This window comes from Trichoderma atroviride, chromosome 3 (assembly GCF_020647795.1).
Source record: "Trichoderma atroviride chromosome 3, complete sequence".
Classification (NCBI taxonomy): domain Eukaryota; kingdom Fungi; phylum Ascomycota; class Sordariomycetes; order Hypocreales; family Hypocreaceae; genus Trichoderma; species Trichoderma atroviride.
The window spans coordinates 4,895,018-4,917,400 of record NC_089402.1 but is presented as its reverse complement, the minus strand read 5'-3'; the positions used below and the strand labels follow the sequence as shown (position 1 = coordinate 4,917,400).

Below are 22,383 nucleotides of genomic sequence, written 5' to 3'. Positions count from 1 at the left end.
AAGATTGATGACTACTCACTTTAGTTTTTTCTTTTCTTTTCTTCTTCTTCTACGAATGTATTAAAAAAGCAAAAAACATTTAAAGCAGCGTTAAAAGATACCAAGCATCATATTATATAAAGCCTATAGGTAGACAGTCATTACGAAAAGAGAATACATAAAAAAAACATCATCTTATAAATCAAACTTTTCCGACTTCATCTCACAACTGCGTTCTTGATTCATAGGCAATTCCTTTTTTTTCTCTAATCTATTCCTCTCCCTCCCAATGTCTTGTTCCCGTAGAATAACAACATAGAGTACAATAGCGAAGCCCCAAATCTCACATCCGACAAGCCATATGAAAACAAAAGAGACATTCTTCCCTTGAAAAGTACAAGATATAAAACATAAACCACACAAGTATAAAAAAATCGAACCTCTAAACGTAAAAATGCATCTCAACTTTTTTTATACACAAACAACAGCCCAGCTTTTAGAGAGAAGAAAACGAAAAAAAAAAAAAAAAAAAAGAGAAGAAGAAAAAGAGAAGAAAACTGCCCATTTAATGCTTCGTCTCATCCTTCTCCACCAAATCCCCAACTCCCAATCCCCTCCCCACCGCAACCTTGACCTTCTTCTCCTTATCCCCCACCTCGGGATCCCTCCCAACCTCGCCCACCGCCTCGCCCTCATCCACGCCCTCGCTGCGTATCGGCAGCTCAGCAGTAGTCGCAGCACCAGAGCCGTTCGTCTTGCTCTTGTCCGCATCCTTGTCCTTGTCCTCGTCCTCGCCGCCGGCATAGCGCTTCGCCAGCTCCGCCACGTCGTCCAGGTCGAGCCGCATGCTGAAGGCGTCCTCGCCGTCGGCGTAGTACTTGCTCTCCGTCTTTTCGTTGCGGAACTTGAGCGTGTCTTCGTAGAGGTGTCGTGCGGCGACGTTGGAGACGCGGACGTGGAGCGAGACGTATTTGGCCTGGAAGGTTTCCACCATGGCGAGCTCTAGAAAATGAAAACAAAACCTCGAGGTTAGTCACACAGATTGTAAAAAAACGGTACAAGGGCAAAAACATACGACTCTGCCTCATCAGCTTCTCCGCAATCCCCAGCCGCCGATGCGTCCGCATCACGCTCAAGCTCGTGATATGCCCATGCTGCACCCCGTCCGTCGGCTCCTCCTCCATCTTGGCCAGCACGTAGCCCACAATCTTGGGGTAGTCGTAGGCGCCCTTGCGCGGGCGCGAGACGTCCACCGCCACGAAGCTCAGCTGCGGCCACGACAGCGCGTGGTAGAGGTAGTACTTGAGAAAGTAGTTTTCCGGCAGGTTCTCCAGGTTGGCGTGCTGGATGAGGGGCAGGTCGGCCGTGGTGAGGAGGCGGATGTCCATGGTGGGCGGTGGTTTTTTATATAGAAGGAGAAAAGAGATTGAAACAAAATGTGGTTGTGGTGAGAAACAAGAAGAAGATGTAAGAGACAAGAGAGAAAGGCAAGGCAGCGGATCTGGTTGCGAAACTCGGTGCAAAGGCCGGAAGAGACTCCCCCACCAAAAGCCTTGTCCGCTGCGGGGCCCGACTTTTGGTGCTTAGAAGCTCCAAGAGAAGAGCTGTCAACGAAATCAATTATACACAGGAAAAACACTATTTCTCGAGATTCTTAAATGCCAATTGCATAGTTATAGAGCCTGTTGACTAGCTCAAGAGAGAAACCTAAGAAGAAAAAATCGAAATGTTGAATTCTCATATGCTAAAGGCACCCTAGTACTACCTCAACTCCCCGCACACATACACCATAGCTCAATATACATTCTATGCTCTCTTCATTTATTTATTTTTCTCTTTTTCTTCTCTTTTTTCCTTTATTGTCTTGTCTGATCTCTAATTGTCTACTTTCTTCTCGCGAATCGGCAAGTCTTTCGTTATCTCGGCCGACGTCGCAGTCATGCCCCCAGCCGCAGAGGCCTCGTCCTGAGCCTTGACATCCACGTCGGCAGCGGTGGCGGCAGCAGCCTTGGCAGCTTCAGCTTTGGCAGCCTTGGCGGCCTTCTTCCTCTCCTTGTCCTCCTGCTTCTTCTTCTTGGCGGCCGCTTCGGCAGCACGAGTCTCGGCGGAACCGCCAAACAGCTCCTTCCACTCGGCAATCTTCTTATCCTCGATTCTGGTGAAGAGATAGGCGGCCTTGCCAATCTTGTGGCCAGCCTTGATGGCGGTGGGCTCCCAGACGTCAGGGATCAAGGCCAGCTTGGTGTTGAGCTGCTGGCAGATGGAGTCAGAGGTGGATGGCATGTACGGAGAAGCCACTGAGGCGAGCAGATGGCAAAGGTTCAGGGCGAGACCAATGGTGGTGTGAGTTCGCTCAGGGTTCTCCGCCAGGTTGGCGTTGTCGAGTCGGCCTTGGAGAAGGTTGTTGCCCTCTCGGCTAATCTCCAACAGGGCTTTGCTGCCGGCACGAATGTGTACATTCTCCAAAAGGTCGACGTACTCCTTTAGCAAGCCATTGACCGTCTTAACCCAGGCGCCAAAGTCAAAGGTGTCATCCTTGTAGGAGGGGTCGAACTCGGGAACGACGCCATCCAGCTTGGCGTTGACAAACTTGACAATGCGGTTGACAAAGTTGCCAAAGTTGGCGAGGAGCTCGCTGTTGTTGGCCAGCTGGAACGACTGCCACTCGAATTGGGTATCGCTGGTTTCCGGTCGGTTTGATAGGAGGTAGTATCTCCACACAGATGGCGAAATGCCAATTTCCCTGGCCTGGTTGCCGAAAACACCGATTCCTCTTGACTTGGAGAACTTGCCGTTCTCGTAGTTCAAGTACTCGGTAGTGGAAAGGTGGTTAAGCAGGGTCCACTTGTATCCGGTACCAATCTCGGATCCAGGGAAGATGACTGGTAGCAGCATACATGTCAGCTCAATCTCGAAAATAAAAACATTAAAAGAAATCATCCGGCCACGAACCTGTGTGGAAGGGCACGTTGTCCTTGCCCATGAACTGGTAGAGGGTGACGTCGTCGGGGTTCTTCCACCATTGCTCCCACTCATCGGTATAGTTGGCCGTGATGGAAGGATAGCCGATGCAGGCATCAAACCACACGTAAATGACCTTCTTCTCGTATCCAGGCAGCGGAACCGGCACACCCCACTTCAAATCTCTGGTGATGCTGCGAGCCTCCAGGCCCTTGGTCAGCCACGACTGGGTGATGGAAACGCCGTTTTGAGGCCAGCCGTATTTCTTGTGCGCATCCTGGAACCACTTGTCAATCTCGGGCTGCAGCTTCTCGAGGCGGATGAAGACGTGTGTCGTGTCGCGGGGCACGGGCGTTGCGCCGTCAATCTTGCATCGCGGGTTGACGAGCTCAAACGGATCCAGCAGGCTTCCGCACTTGTCGCACTGGTCGCCGCGGGCATCGTCGTAGTTGCACTTGGGGCAGGTTCCCTCGACGAATCGATCGGCCAGGAACGAATCGTGCTTCTCGCAGTAGGGCTGTTGTGTCGTCCGCTCCTCGAGGAAGTCGTTTTCGTGCAGCTTGAGGAAGATGTCCTGCACAATCTCCGTCTGCTTCTTGGTCGAGGTGCGGCCAAAGTAGTCGAAGCCAATCTCGAACCACTCGTAAATCTCCTTGTGCTTGACGTGGAACTCGTCGCAGAGCTCCTGGGGCGTCTGGCCCGTCTCGAGGGCCTTTGTCTCGGTGGCCGTGCCGTACTCGTCGGTGCCGCAGATGTACAGCGTCGGCCGGTCGCGCAGCTTGCTGAAGCGCGAGTAGACGTCGGCGCTGAGGACGCTGCCGACGACGTTGCCGAGGTGAGGGACGTTGTTGACGTAGGGGAGGGCGCTGGTGATGAGGACGTTCTTCTTGCCCTTGACGGGCAGGATGGGATTTTCAACCGCCATGGTGGAGGTGATGGTGCAACTGCAGAAACTCCAAACGCCGCGTCTCTATCGGTACTTTATGCGTCTCTCAAATTTGAAGAAACAAGCGGCACGCGAGTGCAAGTGACTAAACTAAACTCAACAAGGATGTAGGTAGACAGTCAAATCAACGAAGGGCGCATGTGCAAAATAATGTAGACACTTCGAGTCATCACATTGCCCCGCTATCGCTGTGCGCCTTCATGGCGGGGTGTGTCGCAAAAATTCTGCCGCTAGCCTCTACCCAATTCGGAGGGTGGTCAAGACTTTATGTCTTTGGCGTCAATCTCAACTCACTGCTAGTATCAACCTCACATCCGCTATCCGTATATTAAACTCGGTACAGCTTCAATAAAATTCAAAAACCAGTATTATTATTCAAATTTAATCAATACTACTAAACAAATCTCCAAATGTCATCGGATCTCTTCGACGACGTCTTCACTCTCGAAGACCGCTTCTACTCACAAGGCTACAACCAGGGCGTCCAAGATGGAGCCCGCGCCGGAAGGATAGAAGGCCGCTCGCTCGGCATGGAAAAGGGCTTTGAAAAGTTTCTCGAAAGCGGCCGCATCGCCAGCAAATCTCTCGTATGGGCAAACAGACTCCCCCAAAAGCCTCAGCCAAGTCCCAGTGCCTCGGAAGGGACAGAAAAGAGCTCCGAGGCTTGCACGCTGCCACCACTGCCCAAGAATCCGAGGCTGGAGAAGAACATCAAGCTGGCATATGCGCTGGTCGAGCCTGATACGCTGTCGACGGAGAATTCCGATGAGGCTGTGCAGGACTTTGACGACCGGGTGAAGAGGGCGCAGGGCAAAGTCAAGATTATTGAGAAGATGCTAAACTAGGACGACTCTCGACTTGGCCAGCATTGGGGATTGTCTAATGCTCTATTCAAGAGGTTCCCATCTTCCATCTCAGTGTCAACAATATAGAAATCATAGAGGGTTTTGGGGTTCATGGAGTTGTGGTATCGGTTAGAATTATCAAGGGAAAAGATTAGGCGTTCATAAAAGGAAACAGAGCATCAGTAGGAAATTCTATCGTCTTTCTTCATCTCGTCTTTATTTACACACAGCCATCTCCCCCTAGTTTATTTGAATGTCCTGCAAGGATAGCTACATTATCCAATTATTAGCAAAAATCTCCATTTTGAAACCATCACATTCCAAGCAAAACAACTTACCCAGCACCATATGTCTGCTCCTGCTCCTCGTGAAGCTCGTACTTGTGCACATCCCACGCTCCCGACACCAACGTCTGTCCGCTCGGCACAGGAGGCAGGCCGTCGACAAACACATCCTTGGCCACATCCTTGGGGGCCTTTTCAAAAAACGTCGCCAGGCCGGTCTCGCCCTCCTTCTGCGCAGCCACGAGGGCCTGCTCTCCGGCCTCGCCAATCAGCTCGACCTTGGGCTTCGCGGCGCTTCCGACCGTCAGCAGCGACACGGCGTAGCCCTGGTCGACGACGCTGAGCTGCGGGTACGAGCGGCGGACGTCTCGCTTCCAGTAGGCGTTGTCGGCGATGTCGCCGGCGGGAATCGTGACGGGATCATCGTAGCTCTGGGGGTCCAGGCCGCCGGGGGTCGGGTTTCGGAAGTAAGGATTGAGGGGGACGCCGTTGGAGCGGTTGGGGTCGATGGCAAAGGCCTTTCGGATCGTCTCCCAGATGCCGGTGGACTGGAGAGTGTGTTTCTGCGGGTTTGGGGTCAGCATCATGTACCATCTTGATAGCTCGACCTGGACCGAAGCCGCGAGCCAGAATTGAGCGTGATTTGCGCCAATTGAGGCAGCAGAGCGTCGAGAGCGGGCAGGGATTTTCGCACCTTTGAGATGGAAACAAGGCCACCAGCAGCCTTTGCTGCCGCTTGAGAAGCCATCTTGCGGAAGCGATGGGATAGTCGCAGTGCTGTATGTCGAGCGAATTGGCTCCGAGTTGGTTGATCTCGAGGTAGCAGCGACAATTGCTAGCGATGGGTCTAGCCGAAGCTTTACCGACAGCGCGCCAGTACCCTAGAAAGATGGAGGAATCGAGATTTCGATGTAGGATATTGCGACCTATTGCAGTAGGGGAAAATCTGAAATATCATTACTTGTAAATGTAGAGTATTGACTTGTTTTATTTTTGGGAAAACTATGCAGCATGGCAGTTCAATCGATATAAGTTTATTGCTGGGGAGATTCTTTGGTAAGTGCAATTTGTTACATGTACTTTTGTCAACACAGGATTCAATCACTGCACTACGGGTAGGTGATTTTACCAATTGTCTCAGATAAAGAAAATCATTATTGTAGTCAGCAATAGACAAATCTTCTCTTCCGATATATCTAATAAACTGACCGAACATCATTCAGTCCGAGAGAATTCACCTTGCATCTTCCATCAGGAACCATTGCAATATTCTTTCCCACCTCCTCGCGCTATGTTTGCTTGTAACAACAAGTAGAATAGCATCGAAACATGGTTCTCTCCATCAAAAGTGCATACCGGAACTCATGGCATTTCCCAACCATCTTTTCAAACACCACCAAGGGAGAACAATATACTGTTGGCCATCATCTCTTCCATCAAGCTTACCTCTACAGCCACAGGCTGCCATATCTTGAGCACATCAACAGAGCTACACCAAAGAGTGGCCAACAACGACGCGAAACCAATGACTAAATCAATTTACACTGTCCTCAGGAGACTAACGAGCAATTCATACGAGAATAGTGGGCCCTATATAGATTCCCAGTGCCAGCAGACAAATATAAGCACGCTTGCTATCCCTCATACCGATCAACTCCCACGCCAACTTGTAACATGACAAAGCAAACAATTTTCTTCTTCTCTTCTTTCAACACGCACAATTATCAATACGGGAAAAAAACACAGTAGCAGAAAGAAGAAGGAGAAGCAAGGGAAAAAAAGAACAAGTAATGTTTTTAGTTCTTTCCCTTCAACTCTTCAACCAGAGCCTTGACTCTCTCCACAGTAGCAGCAGGACCGCCAGGCTCGGCAACGAGCACCTTGCCCTCCTTGCTGATGACAAACACGCCGCGCTGGGTTCCCTTAGGTTGCTTCTTCAAGCCAATGGCCGCGATGAGAGTCGCGCCGGTGTCGCACAGGAGGGGATAAGGCAGCTTCTGCTTCTCCTTGAAGGTGGTGTTGGCCTTGGGTGAGTCGGCGCTCAGGCCGTAGATGGCGAGGCCGTCGGCGGTCAGAGGCTCATAGGAGTCGCGGAACAGGCACACTTGGGTGGTGCCTGATGATTTGACAAGTCAGCAGAGTGCCAATCGCGTCGAGAACTTGTATAAACGGGCGAAAAAACGCGGATAAACGCGCGAGGATAGCAAAGGGGATAGGTGACAGAAGATATATATATATCGATATATACAGTCCATATGAAACGGTAGAGTAGTAGAAGGAAAAACTTACATCCCGGAGTCGACGCCTTGGGGTAGGTGAACAAAACAACACCGCTCTTGCTATCATCAACCAGCTTCTTCAAAGTCGTCTTGTCGCCATCATTCGTTTGAATCTCGCCGCCGAATCCCTCAAGGTCAACGACATCGCCAACAGCCGCCTTGCCCGCAGCAGCAGGCTTCTTCTCCTCGTCCTTGGCCTCACCCTTGGCGGCCTTTTGTTCTCCCTCAGGGGCTGCTGCGTCTTCCGGCGCAGAATCGGTCGCCTCCTCGTCCTTGGACGGCTTCTTCTTGTCCGCCTCGGCGTCGGGCTTCTTGGCGTCCTCCTTTGCCTTGGAAGCGGCGGGCTTTCGTCCCCTATTAGTAGCCGCCTTCTTCTTGGTCGGCGCGGGCGCGGGCGGCGCCACGGGGGGCCTTGCGCTTGCGCAGCTCAACAGGCATGATGGGATTGATACTTGGTTCTGATAAACAAGAGTTTGTGTATTGGCTCTTCCGGCAAAGCTGCTCTTTTGCCCGCAACAAAAGAACTAGGAGAAAAAATGACACGTATTGCAGGCCAATAAAGCTGCGCAACGCGGTTGAAACAAGGAAGGCGTTGGGAGGGTGTAAGCTAAAGGGGAGGCGAGAGAGAAAAAAAAAAACAGACAAAGGCCTGGCCGTCTTTCGTGACAGGGCAAACCACCAGAACCTCTGCCGTGGCATGCGGTTCCCAAGTTAAGGTACAATGTACCCCCCCATCCACTACAGCAGCTTGTGCCTGGCTACGACAACCAATCAAACAGAGCTGGGCTATGCGAGTTGGAGCTTCTTGTCGAAGCTAGGACCCGTTTGATTAAACGCGGAGCTCCAGTTTACGGAATATAGCCGTGGACTGGGGTTTTTGTGAGATAGTAGGTCGTGTATCTGACGGCAAGTCTCCGTAGCGCTCCGGGCTTGGCTGTGATTCGCTTGCTGGTGTATGTCGCGAGCCCAGGTGCCTGTGCAAGTATCCAATCGTCCACCCATCCGTCCATCTATTGCGCCATACACGCGAGGGTCTACAGAGCAATACGTACTAGTACAAAGCATTTGAGCTACAGGAACCAACAGGTACTACGAAATGCTGTTGGCGGTAAAGGAAGAGGGCGCTGTTGCCCGGGATACTGACGAATTGAGTTGGTGGGCGTGCAGTGACCTGCATCTTATCTGCAGCTTCGCGCGCAGGGCCTCTTTTTGGCTCCATGCGTCTGTCATTCCGCTGTCGAAGCACTGACGGCTAGTAATCGGGTTGGTCTTGAGGAATTGAGCCGCATACAGGTTCGAGTGCAGTTACAGTGTCATCACATCTAATAAAGAATCGAGAGCAGCGTCTTGTATCGCAAACTTAAATGCAGCAATTCAATGCCGGTGTCCCTTAATTGTTTCACTATCAGCCTGGTATATCGCATGCTCTTAGGTCCTTCCTTTTCAGCAGCAGCTTCTTGACGTAGAGTCATACTCAGATGAAAACCAGTAAATCATCCTTCAAATGTCCCCTTTGAAGAAAACACAGCGTGTCTTCCTCCCATTGCCAAATCACGAGCCGCGTCGAATGCATCAACCCCAAGATGTCCTCAGCATATAGGCTGAAACCTATATAGCCCACAAGCACTTAACAACGTGAGTTGCATGATAAGCCGTTATATGGTCGTATCGATCATACCGAATCAACTTTTTGTGTGTCCGCAGCCTGGAAAAATGCTCGGAAAGAAAACCATAACTCAAAGAAAAAAAGGTCGAAAGAGACCTTCATCGTGGGTATCATAGCTGCCACGCCAACTCTCTCTCCATCAGATGAACAGTGGAGAAAACAGCTTCCGCCATTTAGTTAGGGCACTGAGCCTGAACGTGGCCGCCCTGCTGGCACTTGTAGCAGATCTTCTCGCCACCAGCGGCCTCCTTAGGACAGTCACGGGAGTAGTGGCCAGACTCGCCACAGTTGTAGCACTTCATGCCGTTGACGCACTCGCCTATAGATAAATTAGTACAAAGTTCGTGCACACATCGAACCGCCGGTTACATACGAGACATGTGGCCGTAACCACCGCAGGAGTAGCAGGTCTTGCCAGCACCGCCACCGTAGCCGCTGTTGCCGCCGTAGGAGTTGCCACCGAATCCGGACTTGGGGCAGCTGCGGGCAATGTGGCCCTTCTCGCCGCACTAGAGAAGAAACCATTAGCATCGGTTCCATGCGTTTGTTGAGACGTTCAAGCACATACCTTGTAGCACTCAGTGCCGGCTTGGCCTCCTCCAGCAGCGCCAGCCTGGGGGCAGTCGCGGGAGATGTGGCCGGGCTGGCCGCACTTGTAGCAGGACTTGTTGTCCTTCATGGGCTCAGTGCAGTCACGGCCTGAGAAAAGTCAGCGGGTGAAGAAGAGAAACTGTCAGTCAGATTGTGCTTACTGAGATGGCCCTCGCCTATTGCAGGAAGCTAGCTGTCAGCAACAAATTCAATCCAATATTAGGAAGAGGAAGACGGAGAGCATACCGCCGCAGTTGTAGCTATCGAGAAGTTAGCACCGGATTTTGATTCTCATGGCGATGGCGAGGAAGATACTTACCACTTGGCAGGTCCCTTGGTTGGGCAGTCACGGGCCTAATGCAACTGTTAGACTGAATGATGCTCTTTGTGAGCTTGTTGGTGACGAGGATTCTACTGTACCTGGTGGCCAGCGTTGCCGCCTAGATGAAGCTGTTAGCAAAGTCCGTAATTTATGGAAAAAAGGATCAAGATGAGGATGAGAGCAAAGATGGCGATTGAACGTGAAGGGAAAAATGGAAACAAAACAAAACAAGAAAGCTGATGATGACAATCGAAGCTCAAGGCTTGACGCTCTGCGAGCTGACTCGAAGGAATGCTTTGGCCCTAGGATTTGGAGGGGCTGCCAAGCATCTCAAAAAAAAAAAAAAATCAAGGTACCAGGCTCGGGAAGAAAAACGCGGGGGAAATTCAGGTGAGGTAGCACAAGTGGCAACTCATGATGCACAGAAAAAAGGGAAGAGACTCACAAGAGTAACACGCTCCACGGGGTGCGTAATCCATGATTGAATTGGTTTGAGTAGGTGAATTAAGCTATCAAGCCGAGGCCATCACAGTTAGCGACTATTTTCATGCGAGTGTTGGAGAGCCCAAATGTGCAAGGCCATCTGCCGGCCTGAGGCTGAGGGGCAACAATCGACCCAGTTCGCGGCGATACCAACGTCAGATGCGCCAGCGAGGGCTGGGAAATGGGAATGACGAATTTGAACATGCTTCGTCAAGAAGGAACGGTGGCATCAAGAAGGCATCACTCACTGAGATATTGTTCGAGATTGAAGTTGAAGAACCGAGAAGCTGTGGGACGAAGATGTTGATTCCACAAATTGATATTGGAAAAAAAACGTGTAGACGAAAAAGGGAAAAGTTTTTGACGATAGCGGACTATGTGTTGGGGCCCTCAGCCTAGGCCGGTCTAGTGCACAGCTACAGCCGAGCGAGCGTGGGAGGCCCTTGCCACTGGGCGGAAAAACCGATGGGCCGCCGCCAGCCCAGGGTTGGGGTTCCTGCTACAGCGCTGTGGCGCTTGCAAAGGCGCTGTTGTTGCTCTACTGGCAGTGAATCACAGCTCACTTTGGAGTGAGAAGATGGGATGAAAATGTGCTCAAATTCGCTGTTGCACATCCGATTGCGGAGGAGCCACTATTTCTTGAAATTTGTTATTGTATTTGCTTTGATTTTGATGTCGTGCCACAGTCGCATCCAAGCTGCGAACCTATGCTATTTCCCGTCAACTACGCCTTGGTACATGCACATGTATCTCGAGTGCTCTGTTAAGCACTATCTACATGAATGTAGCGGCTGCTGAATACTTTCTACCTCTACTAAATTCAAACATGCATCATTATGTAGCTCGTAGAGAAAGTAAAAGGCAAGACGCCTGTTGTGTGATTTGCATTGATGCTTTTGAAAAACAAACATGAGGCACGTGTCTCCGAATCAACAGAGTAGCAGTAGCAGCCGGTGGGTTTAGGCACCACCTCGACCTGATGTTGGCTCACTCTAATGCGGGTCACGTGGACTGGCGTTGTTGTGGCGCGCGACTCGCCGCGGGAGCATTCACGTATTAGTGGCGCTGTCGCTTCATGCTGTCTCCCTGCCTGGCTGCGTAACTTTACTACAGGAGTCTTTGAAATGGACGGCTGGTCGGAAAAGGGGCGGCCAGCGGTGCGCGAAGCTCTGGATCATGTGTGGGAAGTCATTGATCGCGAGGTTCAACATGGTACGTTGGTGCTGCCTCCCTCTTGATGAGGACCTTTTATTAACACGAACAAGAACTCGCGAAAAGGGCCATGGACAATGACAAGACCAAGGAGCTATTAAAAGCCACGGTTTCCGCTCTTTCAAGTCTGGGGGCTCAGCAAAAGGTGCTGCAAGCTGAGAACAGCAAGCTCCGAGCTCAGCTAGCAGCCATGTCCTCAAGTCTCAGCCCTGTCAAAGCCAATTCGAGCACTCCGGCCCCGAGTGATGACACAAAAGTTGACTCAATGACTCCAACTCCGAGCAGGGCCACTACTGCACCGACTCTCCCCTCTTCAGCAGCTATTGTGTCTCCCCCCTAGCTCCACTGGGTCAGAAGGTAACGAGCTTGCAAAGTTCAAATTGAGATTCAATGCTCTCTCGGACAACTTCAAACAAGCAACGCACCATCTTCGGAAGAGAAAGGAAGAGCGCGATTTGTGGATGGCACGAGCAAAGAAGTTTGAAGATCTTGCTCGGGTAGCTGAGGAGAAGCATGGAATACGAATTCTTGAGGAATCAGAATGTGATAACCCTGACGAATCTCACCTCACAAATCCCAATTCCAATGTCCGAACCTCTGCTCTAGAAAACATGCCACCGCCTGCTACTCGGACAATTCCTGATAGTCAGTCAATTACCGATGTAGAAGACGCGCAGCTGCAATCTACTCAAGGGGATCCCGATGAAGCTGAGACTGAAGATCTACCGCCTCTACCAGCACCTGGCGATGGCCAGGATTCAATAGACATCAAACAGGAGCCGTCTTCTGATCTTCCGGTGGTAGTGTCTGAAAGATCGCTGAAGAGGAGAAGGGTTGAAGACGATACGCTTACAACTCCGACCGCTCCAACAGTCAAGGCTGAGCCAAATAACTCTAGTCCAATCACTGCATCTGAACACTATCAATTTGACATCCAGGAGAGCATTGACCTCGATGATATAGCGCAGAAGATAACCACTCCACGAAAGCGTAAAGATTTGGACGCCTCGGTTGCTGGAGAGGAAAAAGAAGAACCGAGATTAGTTGCTCATACAACTCCAAAGTCTGGCTACGTATGGGCAGACGGTCTACGATACTCAGCAAAGAATGCTCCCGGGCCATCTATACTCACTCCAATCAGCGGTAACAAGAGAGTTTCGAAAAGTATTGTCGATGATGATGGCAGCCTCACTACATATGTGAAAGCTTCATTGGCCCGCGGGATTGCAGAGCTAGCAGAAGATGGAACACCTTACGGAAAGCGTGGATTTACAAAGAGTTCAAAGCCTTCGCATGGGATCGGCCTAGTTCCAAATGGTCGGCTGAGTTCGCTATTGAATACCCCAACTTCCAAGAATACATCACCCATCAAACAAACTCCACAAACCCGCACGCCAGGTACTGCTTCTGCTGAAGACACACCTCTCAGCCTCATGTTCCCCGAGCCTAGAGCACTGCCCTTTGACAAGCTCATGCGACAGACCAAGAAGCGCAGCACTTTAAAGAACGTGGAGTTTACAACGCCTATAAACAAGAAAGCCCCTCTTCGAGATGAGTCTCCGACTAAAGGGCCGGCACCAGGTCTCCGTTATAAGCCTCTGGCACGACTCCGCCTCGATGATTTCAAGGTCAACCCCTTGTCAAACGATGGCCAAGACTATGCCTTTTCGGAAGTCGTCAGAGACAAAGATGATAGGGCAGGCCTACGAGGCTGTACAGATATGCACTGCTGCGGGAAGCACTTTCGAGCCCTGGCTCTATCACATCGGCCAGATTCGCCGTTGACGGCAGAACAGCGACAAGAAGAGCAGAAGCTACTGGAGAATTACTTGGGCGAACACGCGTACCGATTAGCAACCATGACAAGGGCCGAAAGAGACGAGATGTGGATCGAAGCCAAGACTGAAGAGCTAGCCAACAAATACGGCAGGCATCGACACCGGTTCGCTCGCATGCAGTCTCCCCCGGGGTTTTGGAATGCCGACTTCCCAGATACACAAGAGCTGGTGGCTGATCGAGAAGAGGCGCAAAAGAGGGAAAAGCGCGCAATCGCAGATCGATATAGAGAGGCCATGCGTCCTGGCGGTATGTGGCTATTCAGAGACGAGTAGATTGTTTTGATAGCGGGCAATCAGAAACTATGGCGGCGCATCAGAGAGAATTTGTATAAAGCAATAGATATGGCAAGCATCGGCGTCTGGGGTACATGAGGATTCGGGTGTATTGATTGGTTTTTCCAATCTGATTAGAGTATGTGGATTAATGACGGTTGATTTCAACATATATTGCCAAAATACATGAACTCTGTTTCTCATTCTTTCATTTGATCACAAGCGTAGAAACGGTGATGCTGATGCCAGTATTCTAACTAGTACTATAAATACCCAGTAGTCCCCAGATCCAAATATCCAAGCCTTACCCAGGCATATACAAGCTCAAATAACTATGGAATTGCTCCCAAAAAAATAAATATAGATTACTCGACACATGACCATATACTGATTATCACCAAGTTTCAAGCTCAATACAACTCCTCGCCATCTATTTTGTACTATCCGGTGTCGGCCAATCATCGGATCTCTCCAGCAGCAGGGCACGGACGCCGGGGCGATCTCTGCACGCTAAACTCAACTCCAGTCACGGCCACAGCCAATTTCTACCTCTGACGCTAACGCAGGCCTGTGCAAAGCCGCAACTCCAGTCTAAGCCAGCGAGCGCTTCCAAACATCGCCGTCCGCTTCTACAGCCCATTTTTACTTGTTCCTCGTACCCTCACCTGCTGGCCGCAGCCTCGCCTCCTGCAAGCAGCCCCCGACACAGACATCGTGGCTTTGAGACTGCTACCGTCATTCCGCTCCTCGACTCTTGATCCTCCTGCGCTCGATTCTGGCGGCACAATCGCCACTGTCGCCGGTCACGCCACCCCATTGCGCATCTCCATCCGCGTCGCGCAGCTCGAGCCAGGCATCTCCATCTCGTCCTCGCCGTCGTGCAACTGCCAGCCTCAGCTGCGACTTCTGGCCCTCCCCGCACTCCGCTGGCGGTGCAAGTAGATGCCGGAGCAGCACTGGGCGATATCCGCAACGGTACGATCCCCCAAGCCGGCAGGATGAGTAACCGCCATCTGCCGGCTGGGCAGAACATACAAGCTGCAGCCGGAGGCGTCAATGGCGGCCTGGATATGAACGGAAACATGGCACATGTGGGCAATATGGGCGGCCCGCGGAGGAACAGGCCGCAGTACAACGGCAACATGCCCTATCACCAGCACCGCGAGCCTCACTATCAGCACCAGCAACACCAGCAACACCCCCAGCACATGATGTACTCCAACTATCCGCCATACACTCAGCAGCAGTACTACGCCATGCCGCAGCACCACTACCCGCAACCACTTGCCCCGGGCTATATGCCTTACCAGGGCTACACCAGGTCGCCGCCGCCGATGCAGCAGTTTGCCCCGATGGTGGGCGTGAGCGTCCCACCGAGCTACCCCCGAGGCGTTCCGCAGTCGCCCAACCCAACCACGCCGTATCAGCCTCCACTTGCTACCGCGCCCGGCCTGCCTCATACGCCGTCCTCGACTCACTCGACGCAATTGCTGCCTCCGCATACACCTACCACTCCCCAGACGCCTCAGAGCGTTCAGCCAGCCCCCGTGGTGCCCACCCCTCCTACTCAGGAGACTGCTCCATCACCAGCTCCTGCCCCGGCCATTGTTGCTGCTGCCGAGCCCCGCGAGCCGTTTCGACCACCGGTAAGTTGATGGAAGCAATACTAAACGAAATGTACATGTTTGGCTAAATTCCAGTGAAAATAGCTACCCTGGCTGTCACATCCCGGTGTTGCATTCCCTGTGAGGACTCCGCGAGCAAAACGGCTGAGAAAGCCTTTGGGTGCAGGAGACAAGGCGGTATCCCTACCTGCGGGGCAGCATGATGTAGCAGCAGAACAAGCCAGTCAGAAGCCTGCTCTCTCTGCCCACAAGCAGTCGGGCACTCAAGCTCCAGCTCTCAAGCAAGAGGTAGAGCCTGAAGTATCCAAGACTGAAGAGACAGTCAAGGCAACGACCAATGTTCCTGCTACGCGCACAGCTGCCCCCGCCATTCCTGTAGTCCCAGTCCTGCCAAAGCACGGGCCCAAGCCTGAGACTGCGAGTCAAGAAAAGGCAAATGAAGATGCTGCCAAGCTCAACGGTCAAGACACGGTGGCTGCCGAGTCAAACGAGGTCAATCCTGACGGAACAAACGATGCTCCTGCCTCAGCAGTCAAAGCTCCTCCCTCGAGCTGGGCCAACCTCTTTGCCAGACCATCAGCACGAGCTCCAGTCAACGGCTCGGGAGTGAATGGTGTCAATGGGATCAATGGTGATTCGGCTGACGCCGCCAACAATTTTCCCGGCTCTGCCTTTTCTAAATCAAATGTCAATTCCCTCGCGGAAGCAATCCAGTCATATGTGGTGGAGGACAACGGTAAACTCGACTTCCTTGAGCCACGCGGACTCATCAACACTGGTAATATGTGTTACATGAATTCCGTAAGTCTTTGTCTGAAAACAATCAAATTGTAATGGAACTGGTAACTGACATGTTTTTAGGTGCTTCAAGTGCTCATGTTCTGTGTGCCGTTTTACGACTTGCTAGATCAAACTGGCAAGAGGGCTGCTCACAGCTTCAAGAGCGAGACTCCTATGATTGACGCCTTGATTATGTTCATGAGGGAGTATAGAGTACTCAAATCGTCAGCATCGGCTGACCAGCTGAACCGTAACCTGAAGAGCGAGGACCTCGAGCGCTATGGTGAACCATTTACACCCGAGTTTGTCTATGACGCTATCCGACAGCTATCTCGATTTGACAGCATGCGAGTGAGTATTCCCAGCTAATCAAGCTCTACTAGGTTTGGAACTAATAACTGACTCCTCGTTTTAGCGTGGTCACCAACAAGACGCAGAGGAATTTTTGGGTTTTCTTCTTCAGTCTCTTGATGACGAGTGCACGCATGTCATGAAAGATTTGTCAATTGTACCCGAAGAAGTGCCTTCATCCAACACCTCGACTGGTGGATCTGTTGCAGCTTCCGATGACTGGCTCGAGGTCGGCCGCAAGCAACGTGCTGCAGTGTCTCGCCTATCAGGCCACAACACATCAACTCCCATTACCAAGATTTTTGGCGGTCTTTTGAGATCTGAATTTCGCGTGCCGGGCTTGAAAGATTCTATCACCACAGAACGCTACCAGCCTCTTCAATTGGATATTCAGTCACCAGATGTCAGGAATGTCGTTGATGCCTTGCGTGGGCTGACCCGGCCAGAGCGCATTCAAGGGGACTTCAACTCCCCACGCGGAAAAGATGTGGTTGCTACCAAGCAGGTCTTTATTGAATCTCTGCCCCCTGTTCTGATTCTACACCTGAAGCGATTCCAGTTCGACGCTGAAGGCCATGGAACCGTCAAGATCTGGAAGAAGATTGGATATCCTCTGGAGCTTGAAATTCCCCGCGAAGCCTTGTCACGCCAGAAACGCGACAGCTCGATGCCTAGATACAAGCTTATCAGTGTGGTTTACCACCATGGAAAGAACGCCAGCGGTGGCCACTACACTGTAGATGTGAGACGACAAGATGGTCGCGAATGGATTCGGCTAGATGACACAGTCATTCGTCGCATTCGTCCGGAAGATGTCGCTGAGACAGGATCCGAAGAAGACCAGAAAGACACACGCAAGGAGACTGCCTCAAGTGTCACCAACAACCGATTCGGAGCGATGAATGATGAAGAGACTGGCGATGAAGATGGCTGGAAACAAGTTACCGCTCCAGCCAACGGCAAGCGATGGAGCAGCGTCGTCAACGGCGGAGCTAACGGAGCTACCAAAGAGAAATCAGTCAAGGACAGCATTAAGGATAACAAGGTGGCATATCTCTTGTTTTACCAGCGCATGTAAGGTGTAAGAGAGCCCTTTGGCTGCTATCCTCTCACACTACTACAACATAATGAATCGATGGGGTTCAAGGAGCCGGATACCAAATGAGAGATATGCATTGGAGGATTTGTACATGACGACTGCAGTATAAAATGATGTTTGATACAAAGGCTATTTTACTATTTCATGTCAAGGATGAGCATAGGCGAGAATGGAGGGCACAACAGGAAAGAGGACTCATTCAATGAAAACGGAGGTGGAAAATTGGCAGATGCCCAGCGGGTCGGATTTGGCGTTCTGGCGTCTCGGCAGGATTCTCAATCTTGTGTCGAGACGGTACAAAAAGAGGGCGAGAGAACCGGCTCTGGCTACAGGGCGGTCATTGATTTTCAATATGGCGGCATGTCTAGACTAGACTGGGCTTCGAAAGAAGAGTGTTTGGGTCAGGGTTGAGAAAAGCATTTTTGTCAGTGGAGAGCCTCTTTTCTTTGTTGCTTCCAAAAGTGCATTTTTCTTTACTACTCCTGTACTATTATAATAACATAGCCAGTTTGAGTAATGGTATTTGAACAAGAGAAAAAAACACAGATAATTACAATGTGTAATTAAAGGGAGATTGGTTGATGAGCGAGGGAGTTGGAGGGTTTAGACCACGTCTATAATGTTTTGATTTTAATACAAGAGACCTGTGTAGAATCTCTGAGTAACGATCACTTCGCCGCCGCCGCTTTAATCCTGCTTCTCCAAACCAATGAGTACATTTATCGTTTTCTTCATTTCCTTTCTCTCTTTCTTCCTTTTTTTTAGTGCTTCTTGATGACGGTCATGGAGTCCAGGGCGTCCTTCTCGGCGAGTTCGGCCTCGACCTGGGCGAGGATGGATCGCAGGTAAGGGACATCCTAGTGGTAATTTTGTTAGTTTCTAAGGATAAGGAAAACCAAGGCCTTATATCGAGGCTTATATATATGTATATATATAATACAATGATTGTATTATAATATTTATATATATCGCGGCGGGGATATAGTCGTACCTCCTCGGGCTTGGTCCACTGGTCCTTGGGGAGCAGCTTGTGGGTGTAGCTGCACTGGACGGAGCGGCGGATGCGGTAGACACGCTCGTAGGCCTCCTTGGCGGACAGACGCTTCAGGGCGATCTGGACAGCTTCGTTTTCCTCCTCGAGGAGATCGTCGTATCTGGTTATGAAGGAAAGCATAGCGTTAGCACGGCCTGGTTCCATATCGCCCAATTCGACACCAGCATTTCCTTCTTAATACACAGTCCTCCTCTTTTGATGTCTAATATTATGCTTCTTCCAATCCCATTGGTGACATCTGCGCAAAACAGCTTTGAAAGAGTTCGATTTCGTACCTCAGACCGAGCTGGCGGTAGCCGGAAGCGCTCGCATACCAATTGGCAGCGGGCGTCAGCATCTTGGTCAGCCAAGGCCGCTTCAAGACGTAAGGAGCGAGAGAGACCATGTCGGGCGAACTGTGAGGGGCGGCGAAAGAGAGGAGATGCTGCGAGAGAATCGGATTGGCCTTTCTCGTGAGAATGCGCGAAATGGGATGATTCGGCGGGCCGCAAAAGTTGGGAGAGCTCGGGATGTCACGTGCAAGGTACTCAAAGTGGCAGCGTTTTTGGTGGGGGTTGACTATTTCTCTTTTTTGGGCCTCAGTAATAAACGGTATGAAAAAAACGGGCTGAACATTTTCTTGCCAGCCCACGGAGGGACCCGGAAGCGAGCCACGCCCGATGTGGGGGAAGCGAGTCCGGCGCTTTCAATCACGAACTTGGTCTGGGCTTGGATTGCTGCGCGGAAGATGCAGGACAATGGCCCGTTGCATTCGTTTTGGGGGGGGGGGCTGCTTGGAGGGTTGCTATACGTCAGCATGTGATGGATGACAATGCAGTGACAGAAGCATGCAGGAAGACAGCCGAGCGGCATGTGAGGATGCCGATGGGCTTACGCTGGAGTTGTAGGTATATTAAGTGAGATCAGATCTACCAGTGCTCGTCATGTCAAATTACAAGCAGCGAGGCGTGCTTAATCTGATTTGATGCTTGCTTTTGGTCGGCGCCAGTTCTAAATGCCCTGGCTAAATTTGCGTCATTTGTCTCTGACGTAGTGCCATTTTTCTTCTTCGGCCCCCCTGCATTTTTTGCGAGCTGCGAACTTGTGCCTTGAAGAGAATCATTGTTTTCTGAAATTTACGGGCTGTTGAGTCGCTAGCGCTAGTGGTGTGCTCGCTGAACTGATAGTCACTTGGCGCTGAGAGGGGCTTCAGTCCAGTGGAAATAGCAGGCCGAGCCCCCCCGCCTAGGCCTTCACCACAGTTGAAAACGCTGGGGACCGGCCCGGAGAAGCGTGGGCCAGCGTTAAACACTTGCCTGCAGCCATCTTTCTTTCGCACTCTCCACCACGCTCTTCCACTTCTTTCCACTCCCACTCTTCATCTTCTTCTGCCCTTTTCTCCTGCGCAGAAGCCTATTCACTCCCCGACCAGCGCGATCCATCCCACGGCCTCAGCCGCTCTGGGCGACTCTCTCTGGCCTTCGCACAAGTCAATGGCCGGCGGCGTTCGCTAGGCAAGGACGGTTACTGCGCGTGGGAGCATTCCCCGCAGTACCCGGACTTCCTGGACCGGACGGATCCTCGATTTGAAAATATCATAGACGTCAACAGCGGGATTGGAGGGAGAGTTTACCAGCATCTTCTTTTTCTTCTTTGAATTATCTACGGGCAGAGCCGCAGAGCGGTGTCTTTGCTCCTACAGGCCTGTTCTCCAGAGAAAGATAACGGGATCGGGATCAGAGCACAATCTTGATATCACCGCCGACAGAATACGACATAATCTTCGCTACGAGATTTTAAACCTCAACCCCGACCTAACCCTCTACAAAGACCGCTTCGATCATCGCAACGTTAGACTTTTTCTTCTCTATTGTTCTGTTTTTTCCCCCATCTTTTAAGGAGGGTGCTATGTCTCACGACCAGTCCCCCGAACAAACTCAGCCTTCGCCTGCAGATCATGCGTCATCTCCCTATCGACTCGCCGTCGCCGATTCTCCAATGCCCTCAATAGCCGGGGGTTTATCCCCGCTGCACCGATGGACACTCTCCGCCTCCGATTCCCAATTCAATGCCATATCAGGGGCCATTGGTGGCTTCACGTCCGGCGTGGTGACTTGTCCGCTGGATGTTATCAAGACCAAGCTGCAGGCCCAGGGCGGCTTTACGCTTATAGACAAGGGCCGGCATGTCGGACATCCGAAACTGTACAATGGGCTGATAGGAACAGCCAAGGTCATCCTCCGCGAGGAAGGGATTCGGGGCCTGTACCGGGGTCTGGGCCCGATTGTGCTTGGATATTTGCCGACCTGGGCAGTGTGGTTTACCGTTTACAACAAGAGCAAGACGTTCTTATACCAGTATAACGGTACGTAACTCCGTCGGATATAATCCATTTTGGGCCATTTTTCCAGCTGACTGACCTTTCCCATTTGCGAGCAGAAAACCCACATATCGTGAGCTTTTGGTCATCCATCGTCGCTGGTGCGAGCAGCACCGTTGTGACGAACCCGATATGGGTTATCAAGACCCGTTTGATGTCGCAGAGCAATCCGAACGTGGCTAGAGGTCACCACGCATTTGCTCGGCCTGGTAATACCCCGACAGCAAGGCCAACTCTCCATGACTGGCACTATCGATCAACTATCGATGCGGCAAAGAAGATGTATACTTCCGAAGGCCTCTCTTCGTTTTACTCTGGTCTTACCCCTGCTCTTCTTGGCTTGACGCATGTTGCCGTTCAGTTTCCTACGTATGAATTTCTGAAGACGACATTCACCGGGCAGGGTATGGGTGAAATACAGGAAGGAGAAAAGGCTCACTGGACGGGCATTCTGTCTGCTTCCATTCTATCGAAAATCCTAGCCAGCAGTGCGACTTACCCGCACGAAGTCATTCGGACTCGGCTGCAGACCCAGAGACGGCCGATTGCTGGCGAGAATTTCCTGGTAGATATGGCGGCACCAGGAGCAAAGGTAGCATCGGGGCCGAAATATAGAGGCGTCGTCATGACATTCCGAACCATCCTCTACGAAGAAGGATGGAGAGCGTTTTACGCTGGAATGGGCACCAACATGATGCGGGCCGTCCCTGCTGCGACGGTAACAATGCTCACATACGAATACGTGATGAGGGAGCTGAATAAGACCAAGTTTCACGCTCAAGAGTTAAAGCGGATGCTGGAGGAGGGGTCTTGAAATAACCAAGGCCATCCATCGAACACGGAAGAAATTCGCTGCATTATGATTCTTAACCGTGGATATTCCCTTTTTCTATATGATCATGGATATGGGATTTTACGAAACAATGAGCAAAGTATCATGGGGGTTGAGATATACCCTTCTTTCGAACCTCCCCCCTTTTTTCAAGTTTCTGGGCCAGGTTGTACGTATAGACTCGCTTGAAGTTTTTAGCAGAAGCAGCACACAAACATTTATGAGATTTTTGGGCCCAGTAACCGACCTTTTTCTGATAGCCCTTTTTTTCTCTCTTCCTATTTATTCTACGCGGTTATCGTTTTCATTACTCTTTTAGTTTATTTCAATTTTTTTTCCGACTCTTCTCCTCCCCATAGTCTAGAGAGACTATTTGCATACAGGAGGGAAAGGTGGTGGAGGAGCGTTTGTATTTTCTTGCGGAAAGATAGGCAGGCAGGCGGAATCAGGGAGGTGGTTAGGTTAGGCTTTTGATTTGCTAGGCAAGCTATCTGTGTATATCTAGGTGACATAGGAAGAGCAGAAGAATATGCTATCAAATGATTAAGGTGTTTTTGTGCCTCTATTTCTCCATTTTGGCTACCATTTGAATTTTTTAAGACTG

At 51.1% G+C, this 22,383-nt stretch overlaps 11 protein-coding genes across 11 annotated transcripts; 5 read left to right on the top strand and 6 right to left on the bottom strand.

The window, feature by feature from the left end:
- Positions 1-182: 182 nt before the first annotated feature.
- TrAtP1_006927 (uncharacterized protein) lies at positions 183-1,600 on the bottom strand. Its single transcript, XM_066113323.1, has 2 exons — positions 1,055-1,600; positions 183-981 (listed from the first exon to the last, which is right to left on the bottom strand). Exons 1-2 carry the CDS (start codon positions 1,365-1,367, stop codon positions 545-547), a joined length of 750 nt encoding a protein of 249 aa, XP_065969409.1. The 5' UTR covers positions 1,368-1,600; the 3' UTR covers positions 183-544.
- Positions 1,601-1,641: 41 nt separating this feature from the next.
- Positions 1,642-4,032, bottom strand: TrAtP1_006926 (uncharacterized protein). Its single transcript, XM_014082271.2, has 2 exons — positions 2,932-4,032; positions 1,642-2,861 (listed from the first exon to the last, which is right to left on the bottom strand). The coding sequence occupies exons 1-2, from the start codon at positions 3,863-3,865 to the stop codon at positions 1,855-1,857; spliced, it is 1,941 nt and encodes a 646-aa protein (XP_013937746.2). The 5' UTR covers positions 3,866-4,032; the 3' UTR covers positions 1,642-1,854.
- Positions 4,033-4,142: 110 nt separating this feature from the next.
- Positions 4,143-5,809, bottom strand: TrAtP1_006924 (uncharacterized protein). The gene is made up of 3 exons (XM_014082273.2): positions 5,710-5,809; positions 5,070-5,578; positions 4,143-5,001 (listed from the first exon to the last, which is right to left on the bottom strand). Exons 1-3 carry the CDS (start codon positions 5,761-5,763, stop codon positions 4,977-4,979), a joined length of 588 nt encoding a protein of 195 aa, XP_013937748.2. The 5' UTR covers positions 5,764-5,809; the 3' UTR covers positions 4,143-4,976.
- On the top strand, positions 4,297-4,731 carry TrAtP1_006925 (uncharacterized protein; the record flags this gene model as incomplete). The annotated part of the gene is made up of 1 exon (XM_014082272.2): positions 4,297-4,731. The coding sequence occupies one exon, from the start codon at positions 4,297-4,299 to the stop codon at positions 4,729-4,731; it is 435 nt and encodes a 144-aa protein (XP_013937747.2).
- Positions 5,810-6,811: 1,002 nt separating the features above from the next.
- Positions 6,812-8,359, bottom strand: TrAtP1_006923 (uncharacterized protein; the record flags this gene model as incomplete). Its single annotated transcript, XM_066113322.1, has 2 exons — positions 6,812-7,131; positions 8,347-8,359. The coding sequence occupies 2 exons, from the start codon at positions 8,357-8,359 to the stop codon at positions 6,812-6,814; spliced, it is 333 nt and encodes a 110-aa protein (XP_065969408.1).
- A 286-nt stretch (positions 8,360-8,645) lies between these two features.
- Positions 8,646-10,722, bottom strand: TrAtP1_006922 (uncharacterized protein). Its single transcript, XM_066113321.1, has 9 exons — positions 10,605-10,722; positions 10,319-10,382; positions 9,972-9,991; positions 9,871-9,905; positions 9,798-9,811; positions 9,713-9,727; positions 9,529-9,659; positions 9,334-9,469; positions 8,646-9,279 (listed from the first exon to the last, which is right to left on the bottom strand). The coding sequence occupies exons 2-9, from the start codon at positions 10,350-10,352 to the stop codon at positions 9,134-9,136; spliced, it is 531 nt and encodes a 176-aa protein (XP_065969407.1). The 5' UTR covers positions 10,353-10,382; positions 10,605-10,722; the 3' UTR covers positions 8,646-9,133.
- A 758-nt stretch (positions 10,723-11,480) lies between these two features.
- On the top strand, positions 11,481-11,908 carry TrAtP1_006921 (uncharacterized protein; the record flags this gene model as incomplete). The annotated part of the gene is made up of 2 exons (XM_014082276.2): positions 11,481-11,568; positions 11,622-11,908. The coding sequence occupies 2 exons, from the start codon at positions 11,481-11,483 to the stop codon at positions 11,906-11,908; spliced, it is 375 nt and encodes a 124-aa protein (XP_013937751.2).
- Positions 11,909-12,029: 121 nt separating this feature from the next.
- TrAtP1_006920 (uncharacterized protein) lies at positions 12,030-13,679 on the top strand (the record flags this gene model as incomplete). Its single annotated transcript, XM_066113320.1, has 1 exon — positions 12,030-13,679. The coding sequence occupies one exon, from the start codon at positions 12,030-12,032 to the stop codon at positions 13,677-13,679; it is 1,650 nt and encodes a 549-aa protein (XP_065969406.1).
- A 565-nt stretch (positions 13,680-14,244) lies between these two features.
- Positions 14,245-19,060, top strand: TrAtP1_006919 (uncharacterized protein). The gene is made up of 4 exons (XM_066113319.1): positions 14,245-15,325; positions 15,389-16,105; positions 16,166-16,435; positions 16,500-19,060. The coding sequence occupies exons 1-4, from the start codon at positions 14,678-14,680 to the stop codon at positions 17,511-17,513; spliced, it is 2,649 nt and encodes an 882-aa protein (XP_065969405.1). The 5' UTR covers positions 14,245-14,677; the 3' UTR covers positions 17,514-19,060.
- Positions 18,296-18,973, bottom strand: TrAtP1_006918 (uncharacterized protein; the record flags this gene model as incomplete). Its single annotated transcript, XM_014082548.2, has 3 exons — positions 18,296-18,391; positions 18,526-18,688; positions 18,864-18,973. The coding sequence occupies 3 exons, from the start codon at positions 18,971-18,973 to the stop codon at positions 18,296-18,298; spliced, it is 369 nt and encodes a 122-aa protein (XP_013938023.1).
- A 477-nt stretch (positions 19,061-19,537) lies between the features above and the next one.
- On the top strand, positions 19,538-22,329 carry TrAtP1_006917 (uncharacterized protein). The gene is made up of 2 exons (XM_014082278.2): positions 19,538-20,932; positions 21,007-22,329. The coding sequence occupies exons 1-2, from the start codon at positions 20,476-20,478 to the stop codon at positions 21,759-21,761; spliced, it is 1,212 nt and encodes a 403-aa protein (XP_013937753.2). The 5' UTR covers positions 19,538-20,475; the 3' UTR covers positions 21,762-22,329.
- The last annotated feature ends 54 nt before the right edge of the window (positions 22,330-22,383 follow it).